The sequence below is a fragment of the Centropristis striata genome, chromosome 7 (assembly GCF_030273125.1).
Source record: "Centropristis striata isolate RG_2023a ecotype Rhode Island chromosome 7, C.striata_1.0, whole genome shotgun sequence".
Classification (NCBI taxonomy): Eukaryota; Metazoa; Chordata; class Actinopteri; order Perciformes; family Serranidae; genus Centropristis; species Centropristis striata.
The window spans coordinates 14,250,880-14,266,466 of NC_081523.1; the positions used below are offsets into that span (position 1 = coordinate 14,250,880).

Consider the following 15,587-nt stretch of genomic DNA (forward strand, 5'->3'; position numbering starts at 1 on the left):
AGCAGGGAGGTGCCACTCCGCTTCCTGGCACCGACAGCTCTGCAGAGTCACGACAAAATGTGTCTGTGTGTTCGTGTGCAAGCACAAGTTCTTATATTACAACAGAGTCAGACCCCAGGACACGACAGCTGTCCCTTTCATGTGTGCTGTTGTATGAGGCTTGTTCAGCGTTGTGTCTGTCAGCAGGTCTTATGACTTCAGTTGCTGAGTTCACTTCAACACAACACACCTCATCCTCACAGCCTAGGGCGTGACAGGAAAACGGATCAAATTGAAATTCTATATTTCTCAAGGAAAAAAAGCAACAACCACAAAATAGTCTTAGATGCCTCAGTGCATTCAGTAATAAAGCAGTTTTTCCTCAAGCCAAAGCAATTCTTTAGAAATGACAAAAGCAAGAACAGTGAGGCTCGGAGAAAAGGAACTGCATGTACAGTACAGTACGTGTGCATGCATGTGCAAATGGACTGGTAATTGAGCATATTTATATTTAGTGAACATGTGGAGATTGAGGCTATAGTCTGTGCAGTTTTACACTTTCATAAACACCAACACCTCCCAGCATTGCCTTAAATATAACAGATAACTGTCTTGCCCCAAACAAATCTATATGCATACATATAAAATGTGTTTTTCTACACACAATCATACTTGTGCATACACATATATATCAAATTATATCACATATATATCAAATATTATCAAATAAACAAACACACCAATGCAATGCCTATCCGTGCCCACATGTCCTGTGTTGGCATGTCGACTCTACCGAACCCTGGAGTGTGCACCATCTGTCTGCTTATTAACTCACAGTGCATACACATACACACACAAACATGCACAGCATAACATCAGTAAAACAGATACACATGCATACTTCATGTTTCAGCCATAAACACTGCATCAAATGACTGACAGCAGCACTTACACAAGCTCTGCAAAGCATCTGCAAGCCTCTCCTCTCCTATCATTCTTCTACTACTGCAGTGTTATCAGTGAAAGAAACGGGAAGAGGTACAGGATTTATCAGTGCTGGAAGCAGCATGGTGGCCACAACAAGCAGACAGACAGATGGACAGGGAGAGACATAGAAGAGACAAAGGAATAGGCAGGCAGACAAGCCCCCACACATACTGATCACTGAAGAACTGATTTATTTCTTTTCATACCACATACCCCGTAGGAAGAGCGACAGTTATTCTAGAATACATACAAATCAATAATAAATTAAACAAATGTAAGGCAGACACAGAGAGTAGGCTCTGCATACAATTACAGGGATCAACCAATCTCAATCCTCACAGGAAACCAAGGAGCTCACCACAAGTTGCTCGGTACAGATGGCACACACATGATGCTTAACCCAAGCTCTGCTGTTTTTCTGTTTATTGTTCCCCTCTCTCCTCACCAATTTCCTTTTTCCTTTATTTCTGTCTTTTTTGCTTCTTTTTTATTTTAGATTTAGATTTAGTCATTTAGCAGATGCTTTTATCCAAAGCGACTTACAGGAAGAATAGAAGCAAACAATCAAGGTATAGTGCAATAAGAGTCATATTCCATCTCTTGCCAATATGTCTGTTTTTGTGCATGTTGATTTCACCTTATTTGACTGTGTGTGTGTGTGTGTGTGTGTGTGTGTGTGTGTGCGTGCGTGGGTGTGTGTGTGTGTGTGTGTGTGTGTGAGACAGAGAGAGATACTGCCTGGAGTCCTCTGCATGTTCACCCACACACATTGTTTATGATACATCCTTCTCTTAGATCAAATTTGCAATATTAGATGACTGTAAAAGCTTTGTTGAAAATGTACAACTGAAATAGGTGCGTATTTGCAAGATTATGTAATTGCCAGGAGTTTAGAGATTAAACTATACACTGATTATTCAATGTATGCCTAATCCTTTTTTTTTCTCCATACATACCAATTCCAACTGGGGGTATCTGCCAATACTGACAACCCAGTCAATACCAGTGCTCTCTTTATCCCAAATTTAAGATCTGTTTACCTCAAAGTACGTTAGAAAACATGAAGATGGGGATTTATATGTATGTTATATTGTCATTGAACTATTAACTAATCTTAAGAAAAGACAGACAAGCAAACATCTTCTAAACTGCTTGTTTTCTGAACTGAACTTGAATCAGGGATATGCAGGAGAATCTCAGTGCTGAAAGGCTTTTGCAACGCATCATGATGCAAATTTCTTGCAAATTTTCAAAATTCCAAAATTTGCATTATGGTTTAAAAAACCACTGTAGTCAAACTGAAATAATAAACTTCTAAATTGGATAAAATTTGAAAAAAAATGGAAGATGGCAAAACAAGAACAGAAAAAGAAAAGTCAAAACGGAACAAAACAAATACAAATGAGAAAGAAGATCAATCAAAGGACCCACACGCTGAAATGAGAGTTTTGATTCAGGACAGAGCAAGGACGAAGGCATGCAGTGATGTACAAAGGGCATGGTCTAGTCAAAAGCTGAGTTGCCCAAGTGGCTGCCAACAGAGGAGACACACACACACACTGGGAGCCAGGCCAGACAAAGAATACCCCCTTCTGGGAGAATCACTTCTTCCCTTGGATCTATAGATGGATCCATTTAACTGCTCTGTTTACTTTTGTCTTTGTCCGTGTCTCTCTCTCTTCCTCCTTGACTTTGCTCACTTTATCACTTGCTCCTTGTACCACTGCCACCAATCTGACTGTGTCGATTAGGTGCCCAACACTCTGTCTCCTCTTTGTCTTCTTTCTCCTTGGAACTGTCAGTATCCTTGGACTGGTTCTGTTTCAGTCAGATTGCCAATTTGCATTCAGCATCTCAAAGACAAATGTGAAGACAAACTTGAAGTAATTGGTCACCCAAATTAAAGGACATGAGGAGGAAAACTCTGACCTTAAGATAATTGGCTGATTTGAACCTGCATTCGTCACTCTGAATCGCCTCAAGTAATTTGAGACGGTTAATGAATATACACACAATACAGAGTAGAGTAGTATGCATACAGAATGAGAAAAAGTAAAAGATAGAGTTGAAGCCAGCCCCTTTTATGAAATCAATATGTGAGTAGTACAAAATTCCCCCAAAAATATTACAATACATTATATAATATATAATATAATTTGAACTTAGTACAGTATTTTTCCTTCTTGTGTGAGCAGCAGGTCACTGTAATTCAAGCAGAGGCAACAGGCAACAGAGGTCATGACCTCATTAAAACAAAGCTAATTCTGACTTTCAAATTAAACGAGCAGCTGTCTTTTGGCTGTGGATGTGTCTGTGCCTTTAAAGATTCCTGGACCAAAATGGTGTTCGGTTCACAATGTGATTTAGCACAATGATGACATGATATTGTGGTACAATTTCCAAACTCTAAATCTAAAAATTGAAATAAGGTAGTTAATGAGGGAAGTTTAAAGCACCTATTTAATGTCTCATTGAGTTATTTGTTCTTGCTGAACTCTGAGTCACACAATCGAGTAACTGCAGATGCATCGTGACTGAGCTTGGTATAAGACTTCAGTTCATCCATGCGCTAAGATTATAATCTGTAATTGACCCACAGGTTATGAGTAAGTACTATAGGCTAGACAAAGAACCACTTGTGCGTTAAAAACAGCACAGGCCAGGCCAATAGTATTCAAATACTCCTCTGTTCTACTTATGAATGGAAAGCCTAAAAATAATCGTAATGATATCTATTGCATAGTGATGGCCGTTAAGGATCAATGAAACTAATATAATGCATTGTTAAATAGTAATGATTTCTTAGAAATAAAGTTGGAAAATATCTATAACCAGTAGCCATAACACTACAGTATGACTAAATACCTGGGGCCACCTGTGTTTCCATTTTGAGGAATTTGAGATAATCATTTAAAGGCAGATTGACTAAGATTTGTCAACATGCAAGTTGGCCACCCTCCACAGTTCCAGGTTAGCTATCTTCAGTTTAGCTAGCTTTAAGGTGTATTTGTATCCAAAAAGAGTCAAACAACACTGATTCTAGTGTCAGCCAGGCCAAGCCTAGAGACGTCACAAAACATAGCAAAATGAATAGAAAAGAGTTAGTTAGAGAGTTAGTAGTTAGTTTTTTAGGAAATCCTACTCATTGTGCATTTGAAGAAAACCTAAAATGTGAACTCCCAATGGCAAAAATACATTTTGAAACAACACCAACAACACCTCCATCCACAGGAAAGTGGGTGCAGGTAAAATATAGTGTCCTACTGTGATTGGAGATGCCAGTATCTCTGACTCCTCTTTGAGGATTTCTCCCTGTGTGAATGTTAAACAATGGTGCCAACCTGCAAGCTAAGAATGAAGCCATCCTCCCTCTTTGATTGTGTGGGATAGTTCAGCGTGACATCACATTATATATGTACTCTCAAGAGACACCAAAATACCCACATTTGCACATTATCCACAAGAATAGAAATAAACACTCACAACACACAAATACATGCCTTAAAATGAAATATACATCACAAGTTTCCGGATAGGAAAGGCTTTTCCTTGAACAACCGGGGATTCTTCCCCCACACAATGTGTCATCACATCAGCCCACACTCCAGACCTGGAATGAAGCCCACACTCCAGACCTGAGCGATTGTAGTAGCAAACCTTGCAAGTTCATCCAGTGATTCATCCTCTTTCATTACAACAACACCCACATGTTCACTCATACTGCCACATGGTACTTTTCAAACCAATGAGAGCTTATAGTTCACTGATGTGAGGTCTTCAATATTTAAAGGAAACGGCTGCTTCTACAAGAGCCTTAATTATAAAAACTTTGCTTGCCTCAGGTTTCTAACATTTCATGATGTCTTTCTAATTAACAATACAATAATTCAATTCCTCTCCTGGCGAGAAGAAAGAGTAAAGAAGAGAGTGAGGTGAGAATGACAGAGTGGTTGTGTTGTGGCTAATTCTTGTCTCATTTGTGGTCTAATAAAAAGTTAAATCCATCACATTCAGTGAAACATTGCTATTTTTTTTAAAGTAGCTGGTTTAACCCTTAACTTGGTCGGAAAAATTGTGCAATGTTGCTGCCATGGCCATTAACCACGCCCCCATTTTCTGTTTGAGAAAGAACAATAACCACTAAACAGGAAGTAATACTGGATGACAAGGGGCTTTAAAGGCTAGGGCAAATGTTGGTGTACACTTATACCTTTACAGTGCAATATTGTATTCATTTATCTTCCACAAGCACAACTGAGCTTGAAGTTGTAGACCTGTAATTATGCATTGTTTGTATCTAAATATAAATGGATACAATGAAAGTGATCTCTCCCAATGGGAAAACTGGCATGGGCTAATCGTTCCAGATGCACATGTTCAACTCCTTTGTTTACTGTACGGCTATGCATTTTATGGTCTCAATGTGGCCTGATTTAAATGGTTCTTTGGCATAGGTCCTCTCAGTTGCTCTAGATGCATTTATAGCCGGGCCATAGATACACATTTTTATATATATATTTATAAGAATTCCTACTTGAATTGTCTACTCTGCCAATGCACTGGTATGCAAAGAGAATAAATGAGTATGAGCAGCAGAAGAGACTTAATGATTAGAGCACATGAAGAGACAGAAACACAGGAAGGAACAGATGGCTGATAGAGTGACATTCCCAGTTTCCAGACTATGACTGACACCTCAGCCCCACGGATCAGAAACATTACAAAGATGTCTAATGGGTATGACTGTCTCGACACTGCATGTTTTCATTCCGGAGCTGACAAACACTGATTTGATCAGTCTACTTGGTTTCATATTACCCTGCACAACAGCTGGGTTCTCACTATATAACTAGATAATTTAAGAATCATGGGATCAAATATCACACAAAAATATGTGGCATCGGGCTTCAGGTAATGTTTGTGTCCCAACCATGGTGGATCTGATAATCAGCGTCCTGTGAGGCACTACTGGCAGCTACTGTTCATTCAAAACAACAGTGACGGCTCAGAAAGCGTAGCGTAGATGCTGCAACAGTATAAATTATATCCAAACTGGAGATAATTTTTTCACTGAAAGAGCAAAAAAAAACTGCACTAAATGCTTTTCTCAATGTAAAATATGTTTTCACTTTTCTCCTGATATTGATTGACAGATGGTTAATGCAATCACCTGCCAAGTATTTTTTCAAAGTGCCTGCCCTTTTTTTTCACAACGGTTTCCAGATACAGCTTTTCAGATGGTTCTTTGTAAGAAACCCTCTGGCTTATCAGGTTAGGTTACATAGTCATTTTTATATTAATATTCATATCGGTTTTCAGCATTCTCAATAGAAATGGACATTTCTCGTTATAAGAATGAAATGATATGCATGAGCCTGCCCACACACACACACACACACACACACACACACACACACGCACACACACACACACACAACAACAACAGATTATGAAGTTTTTCTTGCAGTGACATTGGGGCAGATAGTATGTAGTATATCATTACATGCACAATATCTTCTACACACTCCAGCTTTGCTGAAGGATCTCTTGAAGGCTGACATCTCTCCACACTGATGTGTGTATTTCTGAGAGGGTGCATGACTTTGCACACAACATAAAAAGATCACACAGCCGGGTTGGGGTGTTCTGTGTCTGTGGTGAATCACTGCTGTCATGTGTTGTGACAAAGTGCCATGCATATGCCTTTTCACATAACTCTCTGAACATTTTCACATGACTTCATATCCATTTTAATTAATTTTATATCATTTTCATGCGAACACAATCCGCCCTGTTCATCCTGTAAGATAACATGTCACAGTTGCTTCTACTTGTTCTTGCGTAGGATGCCTGCTATCTCAAGTCCTCAAGGTTGTAAGGCTGTACCTCCTTGACCAATACACACACACTCATTGTAACTCTATAAAAACTGTTAGCTCTCTTTGTCTGCAGATTCACTCTGTGCAGACCTTTTTGACTGTACCTTGTGCTCTCCTAATTGCAATTAGAATAAACCTTTTTTGCTTATACTCCAACGACTCAGTGATCTTTCCTCCTTATAACGATTTTTGCCACTACACATGTCATTAAGGTAATGCCGAGTTAACTGATTAACATATCCACAGCCATCATCTGGAAGGCTCTCGGGTGTGTAGCTGGCAATTTGATGTCAAATGTGTGAAAACAAAGAAATGTGTTTAACTAAATGTCAAACTTTGATCCAAACAGAAAATGGCTGAATACAATTTAAATGATTTCTGACAGTAGTTAAGTAGTAACACTGCAGACAATAACAGTAAAATGGTGACATTGAATAAAATAAATTAAAATGCTGTATAAATAGTGATCATGCAGTTCAGCAGGTTTATAATAAATCACAATCAGTGCAAGGTATTATAAAACTCACCCCTGAATCTGTAGATTCCATGAATGAGTGTGAACAGTCCGATGTCTCTCACAGCAACATAAAACAGTCAATGGGTAATACAGTATGTGTGTCCAAAGGTAATATGTCAGCTGGGGTGTAAACAATAGATGTGCACACCATTGGGAACAGGAATCATAAGCTGACAGCTCCAGAGGTCACCAAAGACGATGTAGCACATTGATGTCAGACCAATGAATTAACACATTTGTGGATGGACACGCCACCCTTTGAGAGCCTGCCAGGTTAGGACCCTCCTCACACTTCTTAGTATAGAATTACAAGTCAGCAACACATCAACATCTCTGCTATTTGTCCTTGAAATGAAGAAAATAAATATCGAGAGGTGGGGAGAAAAAGACAAAGTGACAAATGAGACTGAGAGGAAAGGCAAGCATACCAATGGAGGAAGAATGAAAGTGACAGGCAGCAAAAATGGAATGAAATGAAATGAAATGGAAAATAATGTTGTGACGTGACAAGCCTTTTTATAGAGACCACTACGACCCATGGTCATAATCATGACTTAGAAATAGCAGCCACCTGTTGGTGGTTGAAAAAAAGCAGGACAGAACACAGTGGCTGACAGGCCTCTGATGGGAATAGGAAACAAGCCATCATATGGCATGGTAATAAACAAATCACTATTAAAATGTGTTTTTATTTAATTAAAGAGCTTCTCTATCATTGTTGGGCAATGATATCATCCTCAGTCCAAGCTTCGAATAAGCGCCAAAAATGGTATTCAGGACAGTCCTAGAAATAACCAAGTAAAAATACCAACGTTATATATGCATGTAGATATTTATATAGGAACTGTGGGAACATTGGGAACTAAGTTGCATTTGAAGGCTTCACATTTTCATAAGAAACTAGCGGAAAATCACTAAGTAAACAAGGAATTTTAAGATGAATATGAGTTTTTAAAAATATGTCGTAAAAATGGAGTGTGAGAACGAAAGACTAAAACTGGAAGAAATTAAACATTTGCACATTAAAACAGTATCCAAATCTATCCAAAATATAGGTATTTGTTGATCAGTTTAGTAATTATTTAAAATCTAATGGCATGCCATGGAACAACCCAAACAACACAAAACAGCCCAACACAATCTCATGTAGCACAACATTACATTAAACAAGAAAGAAAAAAATGTTTTTGTGTTTGTTTAAAAGTTTGAATGGGAGGGAACATAGCAACAGAGTTCCGAAGAAGATGTTGCAAAGGTCTGAATTTCAAATTTATACAAAAGCAAAAGTCTAGTTGGTGCAGCTGCATAACGAAGAAGAAAAAAGACATTTCAGTTACTTGTTAACTGTGGTAAGTTGATTTCGGAGGATATTATTTAGAGGAAATATTTAATGTTATTATTCAGCAGTTCAGGGAATCCAATGACATTCATTAAGGAGTGAGTCCACAAGGAAATCTAACCAGCTAAAATGATGGCACCAGCTAGTCATCTACAGTACAGATCTAAACTACTGTAGAGTACCACTTTATACAGAAAGGAGTATCTGTAAAGACAGAAAGAGGATGTGGTTATTAAATTACTTCCTGAAGGGCAGGTTTTAAAAATATATTTCATATTTTTCTACCAAATCTGAAATTTAATCATTACAGTTACAGTAACCTACAACCTACTATTTTTGTTGATTCGGTCCATTAAGAGATAAAACCCACCTTTTTGTGAATTGTTTTTTGCCCCCACTCTCATCCATTAATGTTACAGTAGGGAAATGTACAAACTTGGGAGGATATTGTCCCCCAAAAAATAATGTTTTTTTTTTAAATATCAGCGATGCTAATTTAATCTTGCTTTATTGTTTAACATTTAGCTAAACCTTAAAATATACCGTTAGTTACTGGGCCTCAGAATTCCTACTGCTGCACTTTGATACACAATATTATGAAACTTGAACCTTTAAAAAGCCAATTTAGAGTTTGATGTATTCATTTTTAAATGGAAATAAACAAGCCTGTTAGTGTCTGGTTGTACTCTGGTAATTAAAAGTTAATCCATTCTTGCAAATCAACAAATCACTTTTGTTTTTCCACACAGATAATGAAGCAAGAAGATATCCCGATGACAAAATCTGGTCAAAAGAAAAGTCTCCGTTTCTTACCCTTCAGGTACAAGGCAGACACATGTTCATTATTTTTGGGCTACACATATTGTTGTGCTTGTTGTGTCTTTTAAATTCATCTAATTTTAACGCAAATCATGCAGAGAATACAATGCAATCAATTGCTTCTGAAACATACATGAATAACACAAGGATGTAATGTGTTATTACTGGAAAGATGACTGTTGTCTTAATGACAGTTTAAGGAGGAGACAACAGGCAGCGAAAGACAGAAGGTTTTGCATGATCTGGATCAACAAGATGGTGAATAAAAGGGTGGAGAAACGAATCGCAGATCTGCGTTCTGAGCTCCTTCTCTTGCATTACACCATGAGAGTGGAGATGGCGGAGGAGCTTCAGGATCAGCTAAGAGAGCTGGTGGTGGAAGAAGAAAGAGAGAGGTCCCTGCTTTATGGCAGGGTGAAACGAGAGCAGAGGGTGACATCAAGGTGGAGAAGAAAAATGGAGCAAGAATACAAAGAGAAGAAAGAAAAAGATGAGGCAGATTCCCCGGACCTGCAGACATTAAGCTTCAACTTTTGTCAAACGTCCTCTGATACTGACAGCATCTGCATAATGAGGAAAAATTATGTAGGGGAGAGCTTGAGGATTCCGTTGGGTGTCCCTAGTGATGGGGACTCCCATAATAGTGACACCAGTGATGGGGGCACCACTGATGTCTCTTATGATGCTGATACTAGCTCACAAACAGCTAAATGTGACCAGGAGGAAAACCAACAGGTTTTATCAGATGTTGCTGTTGCTACCACCAGTCAGTTGAAGGAATCAGCAGAGAAGGAAAAGTCAAGGACTCCCTTTCATGTAAACCTAAGCTTCATGACCGAGGAACTAAGACGCGAGGACCAAAGGGTGCAAGTGGGCAGAACCAAAGAGGAGGAGGCTTTGCTGATGGACAGACAATGGAAAGAATGGCTAGACAAACAGGAAATAAGAGGGAATCATACCAAACTGAAGCCAGTTGAGCAACAGATTACTGAAAAACTGGGAGAGGCAGCACCTCCTCCTGTGCCACAGATAGAAAAGAAGCTAAATATGACAGAAGTGGACACCATGACAAAATTTAAGATGTACATTTTTGACCTTTTTAATTCCCATAAATTCCATAAATGGGAGAGGTTAGAAGATGAGGACTAACAGAACCTACACAATAAATTCATGCATCTGTTTGCCATGCTATATAAATAATAATAAAAAAATTGACTATTGAGTGTTATATTCAATAAATAAAACATTGTGCATAACAAGTACAATTTCCAGCTTTAAATTATTAAAAATGGGCTCTCCCTCTCTGCAGTGTGTTGGTGCTGCAGTGTGATTCAGAGTGATTTATGAGGTGGTCAGTGGCCGAAAATGATATTGGAGCTTTTTGGTAATCTTCTATGCACCATAGAAAAGTGTCTTTTCTACTACCATCCTCATCCAACTCCTACCTCAAAAATATGTGGTACGCTTAAGGTCTTGTGTTCTTCAAAAATACATTTTAGATTGAGAGATATAGTCAATAGTTCAAACAAGAACCGATTCCAAACGCCTACATTAGCTTTCATAAGGGCAATAAAATCGTAACACACATCCATCTGAAAGCATCCCAACTTCATCAAACCCTCAAATGTCCATGTTCAGTCACTGGCGTTACAGTAACAGCAGTACAATCTTAGTCCTACAGCAAGCAAAGTGTCCTGAAAGAGGTTTAAAGGCTTTCAGGTTTCTAAAACAAGGATGTTTAATTCAGATTCTAATAACAAGAAAATACCACTTGATTCAATAATTCTTTTTTTAACCTAAGGTAGCTTTCATCAAATGATAAATATAATTGCTCATTTAAATGACTTCTTAAGAAGGGATGATTTTCTCGTGGGTGCTCTGAAGACAAAAAAAACATCAACAGCAATAGGCAAGCTAATTACACAGGCTCTTTACAGTGGAGAAAAAACACGGCATTAAAGCTGCCAGGCTTCTGTAGTACTCAGGATACAGTCCAAGATATGGGATTAGTGACTGCGCTCTGGTGTGAATAAGAACACTCACTTATTTTAGCAATTACAGAAAATCTACTATCTAACTAACAATTTTACATATTAATACAACTTGCTTGTTTGCACAGGGCATGTGAACATACACAGATGCATTGTGACTTAAATTCAAAAAATTCAAAAAATAAACATGCAGTATCCTTAAACACATACACAGGTGTAGCTTTTGTAACTCTTGACCTTGCAGCCTGTAAGACCACAAGCTAGTTTGATAAACAAAACACCAAGTTGAGGTTGCAACCACATTTTAGAGAGGAAAAAAACTGAGTGCAATCATGCTTTCATATTAATAAAAATTACTTAACCTCACCTGTGAAGAGAGTATGATTTATGCATGAATGATTTCCAATCATAATAACTTTTTTACAAGTGCCTTTTAATCTCGAGAGAGTGCAGAGTGTGCAGAAAGTGGCCTTGGTTTGATATTAATGGAAGGCTAAGCATCACATCCATCTAGCCAAAAGCCTCTCTAATCATTCCCTGCCAGTTTCCTCTCTCTCTTTTCCAGTGATCCACATCAGCACCAGTAGATGGCACTAAGTGCCTTCCAAGCTTCAGCCAAATTCAGCAGCAGTACAGTATCAACAGCCAACCATCACTTCTTTCTCTTCAGTAAGATAGACACTGATTTCATGCTGTCAGATTCAGGCTGAACTGACCATCAGCTGATCTGTAGTCTGCATGCAAAGACAGACTATTGGAGTGATGTTGCTGTCTGTTTTTTTCTCTGCCTTAGATGGCACTTTCCTAATCACATGCCAAAACGATGTTGATCTCACACAGTCAGAGCCTTGAATAAAACCATACCCCCGGAAAGATGACAGCTTCACAAGACATGGCCCACTGAAACTACATATTTGAACTGATGGGCTTACTGTACTAAAGTACTGAATGACTCAAAAAAATACCAGATTATCCATTCAAGTGCATTCATAGGTTAAAAAACATTGTACGGCAGCAACTGATTTTTTCTGTCATAGCCAACTCTAAAGGACAACTTTAAAGTTATGCTCCACCCAATATTTGTCTTTTTACTCAGAGTCATGGCCTTTTAAACCCTTATGACGTACTACAGTGTCACCGGCTAGCTACAAAACACACTATTCTTGTCTAACTAAAGCACCAATTTAGAGCTACATAAAGATAAAATGTTTCTTTGTCGTCCTAACATGGCTAAATGCTTTTGAGCTGACCTGCTGACTCTGAAGTATTTCCGGTATCCTCATGTTCTTTGATTTCCTTTAAACGGACTGAAAAAGGCAAATGTTTCTGCCAATGGCTGCCTGTATTGCTCATTGGCCACTGAGGTTAAAGTGTCCCCGCAACACCACAATCCACACACATGCATGCACACTTTCTCTCAAGGCTTTGTCATGAGTCACTTTTCACATTGTCATGAAAAAAAAAACACAGCAAGGTAAGAAATGTCACAAACTGACGGGACCACATCTGTATCATACTGATCTCTCACACTATGTCACACATTATCAATCTGTTTAAATGATGTCACTGAACATGTGCTTTGTGAAAAACTGTGCAGAACAGCAGGCTTTCGCCGTCTGTCACCACTGCTATTTTCATAACCTCCATTGTCATGCTGGATGCTTTAAATAAACAAAACAGGCCTTGATGTGAATATTTTTCTATATCTAGCTCTGCTCAGCCATGATGAGGTTCATCCTTCCACACCGATGTGTCAGGACCGCAGCAGTCATGTCTGCAGGCTGTTTGTGTGCTCCATGTTGGGATGGCAAGCCAACAGGCAAGGGAATCTAATAGTGATTTGAGTTGAGTTCACCTGAATCTCTTTTATCACAAGGAAATTGAATTTGCCACGTTGTCTAATCTGTTGTGTTTGACTTTTATATTTCATGTCAGTAATAATAGAAAAACAGGTTGGGCTTCAAGTTCACCAACTCTCACAGTTGACTGTATTCTATGCAAAATGATTACCCTGCGTTACTTCCAGTGGCATTGCAATATTTTGTAACATTAATATTCTGACCATTATTACTCTGACCTTAATCCAGTTTTACCTAACGTTAATGTTGTCAACCACAAAGTATACTTTATTTGGTAAAATATAATCCATCTATTGCCTAGCCCAGAACTGTACAAAAAAAGGCATGCTTACATTTCCCTAAAGCAAACTAAACCTTACTGTGGAAACACATAAACTTTAACATACACCTTGTTGAGTGATGAAATAATGGATGTCTCTCAGTCAATCAACTCAAAAAGACGTAACCCCACAGACACTCTCAAGGAACGGTCGCCCACTGATCGGAAGGCTGGTGGTTCGATCCCTGACCTTGGCAGCCTACATGTCGAAGTATCAACCCCAAATGGCCCACCGATGCTGCGTTCATCAGTGTGTGAATGAATTCCCAATGATGATAGGTGGCACCGTTGTAGGATGGCCTCGGCCACCAGTATGAATGTGTGTGTGAATGGGTGAATGAGCGCAGTCTGTAGTGTAAAGCGCTTTGGATAAAAGCGATATATAAGTGCAGTCCATTTACCATTTGAATCACCCCATTCCTTGACTTCACCTCAGACAAACAGACAATACAAAGGAAATAAAAAAAATGAAAGAGAGAATAAAAATTACTGAAGAAACAGTGTACTTTTTCCCTCATCACTTGAGATGCAAATGTGTTGAGTTTGGTACTTGTCGTCTCACACCCATGGCTGCATTCTTGTTAAAAGAAAACCCATAGAATACTGAAATTAGTACAGCCAAATCTTAACTTATGTGCCCATTTGTATTGGAACATTCTTAGCAGTTTCTCACAGCAAGTGGCACTGCAGTAAAAATTGGCAGGCGTGAAAGTTCTACTCTAAATTAGTTACAGCTGCTCAGGTCCACCTTTTGCTGTAACTACAAAATTCACTGATTACTAGGCTTTACTGAAAAGAAACCCCAATGGAAAACATATGGGATAGGAGTAAATAAATGACTCCCTTTGCAAATATTTCCCTAACTCACACTCCTCAATACCCCAGTATCAACTCCCTTGTTCAGTCTCTGTTGCTCTCTCTCTCTGGATCAATACAGTGGCTTTTCAGCTGATTACTATGACTTCCCAAGAAACCCCATAGACACATAAAGATGTTCCCTCGAGTTCAAAAGGCTCAGATCTACTTAACTCTGGTCAAAATCGAAGACTGTGATTTGCTAACAACACTTAGTGCCTAATTTGTTTATCAGTAACAGTCATTTACAACTTTCGTTTCAGTACAACTAGATTCTGCGAATTTTTGGCTTAAATCCAAGTTAAATAAATCATACAATAGGTTAGTGCCAAAAAAATAAAAGATTTGACCAAATCAGAAGGAAGTAGAGCAAAGACATTGGGCGGCTTACTCTATTTAGCACGATGCAGTTTCTCAGAGGACATCTACACCACAGAGAGGACAACAATTCTAGTCATTACAGGGGTGTACACCACTGTAATGATTTCTTATGCTTTGTAAGGGATATCATTTTGGTAGAAATGTACTAAAAGGGCTAATGTGAAACCCAGATGAGGCATCCATGTGTTAATAAGTAAATCAGTTCATTCAATAGTCTTGAGTGGGTTCTTAGGTACAGTAGGTCTGTTCATATCCAACAAAATGGATAACACAACACCCCATGCATTAACTGGAATAATAGAAAGCACACATGTTTACTTCTCAATATGCAGTACATTCAATGTACTGCCATTCTCCCATATTGATCTTAATGGGCTGCTGGAACACTTATGACTCAGAGGCTATTGGGACAGCTTCATCTATACTACAGGAAAGGCTCATTTGCAAATATTCAATATCCACTCACCACTGAGGAAGTGGGGTCTACATTGAGTTGCAAATTATTCATGTTTGATTAGCATGAGGAGCAGAAAATATACCACACAGCCTTTGTTCACCATGTGTTGTTTTGTCCGGAGAGAATGGCCAAACACCACCTGTGCCATATTATCATTGTCCGTCTGTCTCTGTCTGCCTGGGGTTTGTCCTTGCTTTTATCTTGT

General features: G+C 38.7%; 2 protein-coding genes across 7 annotated transcripts in view; one reads left to right on the forward strand and one right to left on the reverse strand.

Moving 5' to 3' along the window:
* Positions 1–15,587, reverse strand: part of mctp1a (multiple C2 domains, transmembrane 1a) — a 153,356-nt gene that overhangs the window by 123,009 nt on the left and 14,760 nt on the right. The window lies entirely within an intron of this gene.
* Positions 8,627–10,779, forward strand: LOC131975343 (uncharacterized). 2 transcript variants are annotated; one of them, XM_059337997.1, is made up of 3 exons: positions 8,627–8,711; positions 9,451–9,521; positions 9,693–10,779. In XM_059337997.1, the coding sequence occupies exon 3, from the start codon at positions 9,758–9,760 to the stop codon at positions 10,667–10,669; it is 912 nt and encodes a 303-aa protein (XP_059193980.1). In that variant the 5' UTR covers positions 8,627–8,711; positions 9,451–9,521; positions 9,693–9,757; the 3' UTR covers positions 10,670–10,779. The 2 variants fall into 2 exon arrangements, with proteins under 2 accessions (XP_059193980.1, XP_059193979.1); XM_059337996.1 differs by having other exon boundaries at positions 9,715–10,779.